Source organism: Ambystoma mexicanum, chromosome 6q (assembly GCF_040938575.1).
Source record: "Ambystoma mexicanum isolate Mex_15411 chromosome 6q, UKY_AmexF1_1, whole genome shotgun sequence".
In the NCBI taxonomy this organism is placed as follows: domain Eukaryota; kingdom Metazoa; phylum Chordata; class Amphibia; order Caudata; family Ambystomatidae; genus Ambystoma; species Ambystoma mexicanum.
In genome coordinates this window covers 395653083-395659337 of record NC_090937.1, presented here as the reverse complement: position 1 = coordinate 395659337, position 6255 = coordinate 395653083, and the positions used below count along the sequence as shown (strand labels likewise).

Sequence of the window (6255 nt, the reverse complement as noted above, 5' to 3'; positions counted from 1 at the left end):
TCGTCCTGTAATATTCTGCAGCAACTCACACCTCCCGCCATTGTGCACATATCTCCATTATAATCTATGCACCCCACAGGTGCCTCGATCGGTTTTTCCATTATAAGTAAGTGCACCCAAAAGCACAACTATGAAATACCACCCCACCACCCACCCCTGACGCATCTTGAACCAGCCCTGCCTGTGGCTTCATATACAGAACGGGTGCTCCACCGGCCAATCAATGTTACTGTCCACTGAGTCTACCTAGACTGCACTTCTCGGAACAGTATGCTCAGAAATTCGTTTGATCTGGAATCTGCTTATTCCAAAGCGATACATGCCGGGAGTGTTTGGGTTAATTGGAGGTCAGGAGCAGGAGGAAGCTGCACAGTGAAGTAGAACTCCCCTGGCGCCGCCCAATAAACAGCTCTTGTTTGAGGAAGCCCTCAGCGGATTAGAGTACAGTCCAGTGGGGGCTTCCCGCTTGCAAATGGAGGCGTGCCAGCCTGCTGCTGTGTGAGGCAATGCTCTCCTTATCTCGCGCACAAGCCTGGTCGAGGGATGAGGATTGTTCACCTCTGTGGAGGGAGGCGTCGCTGAATTTCCAAAGAAACCCTGCAGCAATATGTTAACAGTGGCTAACCATTAAGCGGCATTTCGGCGCTAAAAGGAAGGTTACCTGCGCTCCTCTGCTCCTAGGAAAGGCCATCACCATGAAAGCGCCGCAGCTCCTCTGGGTCCTCCTGGGCCTGCTCTCCTGCCTCCATGCATTGCAAGTCACTACTGTGAGTATCTCTCCTCTGGAATGTGCATTATATTATTTTTTGGAATACTTCTTTTTTGGTATGTTGACAATCCTGCCACTAGATAGAACTCTCGCTAAGGACAACATTTTAGGAGCTAACACTAAACACATACTAATACAGGTGATGACGGGGTGGGAAGCGTGTGATTTTAATACTGTAGAATATTGGAGACGGGCAGATTTTAATGGAAAGTCGCCGAAGTTATCGGCCCAGAGAAGGCATGGATGAGAGGAAGGGAGGAGTGTGTGTGTTAATGCACCATTTGTCACACAGGTGGGATATATGTGTTTAATGCCCCCATTGATAAGACTTTTGTAGCACCTTCTGCGGTATTTTGGACTTATTTAATAAACAATGCATAACTTTCAAGTGCACATACCAGTGGGCAAAACGTAATAGGATTTAAATGTTACTTGAAATTGAGATTTGGGGTTTTCCTGGTTGACTTTATGAGAAATGTAAGGGCAGCCACTGCATTATTTTATCATGTGGGACCCTAAATATTGAGGACAGGATGTGACGATCACTTCACAGAGGGGCAACGGCCCCCCCGTGGAATTCTGGGAACATGTGGTGGCAATTCGTGTATTTTAGCGCACAGCGGGCAAGCACAGCCGAAAAGGGCATGGGTTTTAAAGCAAATTCTGAACGGGCCTCGATTTTAGCAGGCAAATCATATTTGTCATTGGTACACATCAGCACTACAGTGGCCCAAAATCTGAGCTTGTATATGCCAATGACTAACTATACTCCTGCTAGAACCCCCGACCAAAATCAGTGCTGGAAGTTCTCAGTGCCCAGCATTATTACTTAAAAAAACAGGATCCCATTTCGGTACACAATAGTCACAGGTCTGCACACTGCCCTTGTCAGTACTGATGGCCCATTGCTAACACAAAAGTATCACATTTTCACGCAGCACAATATCATAGTACACACCAGTCTCAATCGCAACGGGTAACCAATCATAACTGCTGAACCCATATGCATGCAACTTGTAATGGCCAAACCCTTACCCTCACCGGAAATAAGCAAGAGCACACATTTGGCAAGTGTTGGCAATAAAATGCCATAGGATTTTATTTTTCAGATATGGTTATGGAATAACAATAATCACATATCATAATATCATCATACTTTTGGGCACCGGCTCCAGAGGTTACCCCCTCTGGCCCGTGCTGTGCCGCCTTATTGTCCCACGACTTGTAGTGGTCACAATACAGTGTCCTTCTTCGTTTTTTCTTTGTTCTTCTCCCTTCTTTTGTAGGGTGGGTGGGTTTTGTGGCAAAGAAACAAAGATTGGAGGACACTGAGTGCACAGCGAACCTCCTGTTTGTTTGGGTCTCCACAAACAAGTTGTGTTTTCTTAGAGCATGCTGCTCTTATTTATAAGATCCTGGGGAGCCCTGGGTCTTTGATGTGCATAGTGGGGGAGCTGTAGTCCAGCCCCCAGGCCGGTGTAGCTGACTGTCTATGCCCCCAGGAGGGGTGGGCAGGTCCTTGACCCTGCACCCTGCCTGATAGCTACCTTCCTGGTGCTTAGCACCTTGGTGCTTGGTGGAAGGGTGAGGTGATTGTTCACACCTCACCCTTTCCTTGCTTTTGTATGCTGGAGACTGCGTGTCTCCGTGTCTGTGGCGGGGAGAGGAGCAGGCTTGGGGGGTGGGGGCTGCCCCTCTCCCAGGCCTGCCACATGGTAACATCCGTTACCCTGCCTCGCCTTGGGCGGCCCTGCGGCATTGCCCACAACTGCACCATATCTCAGCATTATTGCAAAGTCCCCATGAGCACACATTGCCTGATTGCTTGAGGCCCCAACATGCCCACTGTTATAATTTCCATCATATCCCAGTATGATGCAAACTATCCAAACACAGTAATGTCCATATTGCTCCAGTATGACAAATAGTACTTTACATAAATCTAACCGCATGCCTAGCAGGTAACATGGCTCAGTGGATAAAACACTCTGCTGTGATCTATGTTTGACCTGCAAGTCGCAGCTGCGAATCCTGGCAAAACCAACTCATCCTTTCATCCTTCTGAGGTCGATAAATGAGTACCAATTTCGATTGGGTAATAATAGTAAAGTATTTAAGTATATCCAATGTAAAGTGCTTTATATTAAAGTACTATATAAATAACAAATTATTATTATTGCCACAGTTCCCCCCCTTTGCTCTTGTTCCCATCACCTGGGGACATGCTTTTGGGGCCATTCACTATTGGCCTTTCCTTGCCAACCGTCTGATACATTACTATGGCAAGAGCTCTTAGACAACATTTCATACTTCCCTTCAAATCCGGATGATCCAATTCTGGTTTTGGCAGCCAGTCTGATTTTTCACCCAAAAGATTCCATAATAACTTGGCCACAGCTTAATCTCCACCGTCGCAGGACACGGCTGGGTGGAGGATAAGGAACACCTTTGACTGAAAGGTGCTGGCGTTGATAACACCTGAAGCATGCAGTAATTAGCTTTAAAGGACACAGTTTACTTCAGTCCACCACTTTTCATTGTTGCACTGTTCTGGTTTGTGGTGGTTCGCTTATTCTTTGCTCCTGGTTCCTTCTTCCTCAGTGCTTCTTCCTTCTCCACAAGTCGTTGGATTTCGATTGTGTTTGCTTACTAGAATTTCCTGCTTCCTTGTTTTTTTTTCTAGCATGCCTCTGTTTATAAACCAGCACTTTCCAGTGCTTTCCTATTGCTGAACGCACACTGTGTCTGTGTTCTTTACTTCCTTGAACTTGCTGTGTTCTACAGTCTAACATTGATCCCTGGGTCCCCCCTTTTCGAGAGATGTCTTGCTCTTCATTCCTTTTCCTTTACTTACCTGGGTGGGGGGGCAAGAGGTACGGGCTTCAGAGGTACGGGCTTCTACTTGGTTTTTTTCCATGCTCCTGATCCTTGATTCCCTCTTGAAGTTGGCTACTGATTTTTCCCAGGCTCATCTCATTTGGTTCCCTATTGAATGTTTGGTCTGATGTGCTGTTTCTCCTGCATCTGTATGAAGGCCTGTCCTTTCCTCAATATCCTATGAGCACTAGTCCTACATACCCCTATGTGACTTTTGACAAAGAGTGACGCCAAGACTCAACAATAGGACTATAATGGGAAAAGGAAGTAACCGACTCCACCACTTCAATCATAAAATATCAGGAACAAGTAGAAATCGATCAGAACCTCAGCACTCAGAGAATGTTTAATTTGAATAGTTCAAATATTAATCTGATTAATAGATTCCATAGACATTCCTCCTTGAGACCTACCAGAACCGCCTACAAAGACTGCCTCTCTGTACCCAATTTTAAACGTGCTACCATAGGGGGCAACAGCTTCCCAGTGAAAGCAGCCAAACTGTGAAACTCCTTACCACCTAATCTCAGAATAGACTTGCCCTACCAGAACTTCCGATCTAAAGTAGTTTCTTGGCTGCAAACGTAGGCTGTCAAAGATATTCCACTGCCAGGCTGTCCCCTTCCCATGTTACCTACACACAATGTAACCACGTGTGCCCACATGTATATATGTACATAATATCCATGTACTTCAGTGTTGTTATGTATATCATTTTGGTGTAACTGTCACGACTCGCTCCCTTCGCTCCCGTTCCTGCCACTTGGGGGCATGTTTTGGGGTTTATTCCCTACTGCAAAATTTCCTCCGAACCTAATGCTACAGTGCTGTGATGAATTGGGAGCACTAAAACTTTATTTTCTAAGTTACTTCCCTTCCGGATCCATTCCAGGTTTTTGGCAGCCACCATGCTTCTTTAATCTAATGACTATGCTTCCCAGAATGCCTGGCTCACTGCTTCATCTCCTCCCTTGCAGGACAAGGTTGGGTGGAGGATAGGCAACACCTGTGGCTGCAGGTGCAGCAAGCGGCACACCTGAGGGGTGTGCTTGTTAAGCAGCTTTAAAAGCCTCAGTTTGCTTCAGTCCAGCGCTGGTCATTGTTGCAGTGTTCCTGTTGTGACTGGTCCCTTGTTCCTGGTTCTTAGCTTTGCGCCTAGTTCCTAGTTTCTGTTTCTTGTTCCTCTACCCTGGATTTCTAATTTATGTGCTTAATTGATTTCTGCTTTCTAGATTTCCCTTTCTGTCTTCCTCTGTCTGCAGGCAGCCTTTCTCAGTGCTTTCCCCTTTGATGCAGCCCAATTTGCCTGTGTTCTCTTTTTCTTTGATGTTGTCCTTTGCTGCTGAAAAAGTTGATGCTTTAGTCTTTCCCTTTATAGATTTAGCTTCCTGCCTTTATTCCTTGGAGGGGTGGGAGACGTTTGCCTTTTGTAATATCGTTTTCCCTGCTCCTGCTCCTTACTTTCTATTGGAATCCATTCCATGTTTTCCCTTGTACTTCTGCATTTATTTCCATTGATTATTAGGTGTGGTGTGCTGTTGTAGCTAGCTCCTGTGTGAATGCCTTTGTTTTCCTCACTATTCTATAATCACAATTCTTACTTGCCCCTTATCTTGAGTCTTATGTATTTAGTTATCCTCCACCCATTGCTGTTATAGCCTTCTGGGTCCCTGTTTGATCAACAGGGTTCGTGCGCTTACTGACATTCTAGTGGTATTTCCAGTCCTCGTGAGTACTGTTTTTAAGTTCTTTATTTCAATATCATCAAGAGTGTCAGCTCACAGATCCTGTCCTTGCTTTCCCTCTACGTGGGTTTAGCGCTGTCAGTATCTGTAATAGCATAGTGGGTAAAGAGTTTGCCGACTTTCCTTTGAGTCATAAGGAGGTTCTAAGTGCTTACCCCACATCCCTTTTCATATATTTGTATTATTGTTTCACTCTATCTGCACTCCTGGGTTTTAGTATACATGAGTCTTGGTTCTTGTGTGCACGTTGTTTGATTCAAGGTTATTCACTGTGCGATTTTGTGCACATTTCCCTTGCCATATTCGCTGCCTTTGTACTCACCTGATTAATCCTGACAGTAATTTACTGTTCTTGTGTATACCTTGTGACTTGTAACTAAGCTTTGCAATTTCTTTTAAAGGCTGCGCCCTAATACCCTTGGGTACGCTCGCGCATTATAAATAATAAAACAAACAAACAATGTAGACTGTATTACAGATTGCATTATAGAATCAATGTGGACTAAGATTGATCAGTTTGTTATTGTTTTATGAGCCCTGAGGAAGAGCAGTTCTCAAAACCGCTCAAGCAGCAGCAACGGAGGCAGCTTTTGGTGCAGGGAGGCAGACAATAGGGCGCCAGGAGGAGGTTGGGGGGTGCACTGGTCACCAGGGGTGAGCCAGGGGGGGTGACTGCCCCTCCTACCACCCCCCTCCTCCCCCAACTTCACCACTGCGCTCAAAATGTTAGAAACTTTGTGGGTGTGAACAAATAAACAGTTCTGTTTAAACTATGAGAGAGCCAAGGGTGTTATATAAACAATTCAGTAGTAATCATTCAAAGAATTCTAGGAGGTGCTTTTAGAAACCAAGAACTCACTGATC

At 45.4% G+C, this 6255-nt stretch overlaps 1 protein-coding gene across 2 annotated transcripts in view; it reads left to right on the top strand.

The window, feature by feature from the left end:
* The first annotated feature begins 558 nt into the window (after positions 1-558).
* The window catches only part of CFI (complement factor I), a 325763-nt gene continuing 320066 nt past the window's right edge, over positions 559-6255 (top strand). For both annotated transcript variants that reach the window (XM_069630882.1, XM_069630881.1), the window contains exon 1: positions 559-767. In XM_069630882.1, coding sequence (XP_069486983.1) covers positions 696-767 — 72 coding nt within the window. In that variant the 5' untranslated portion in view covers positions 559-695. The remainder of the gene's footprint in view (positions 768-6255) is intronic.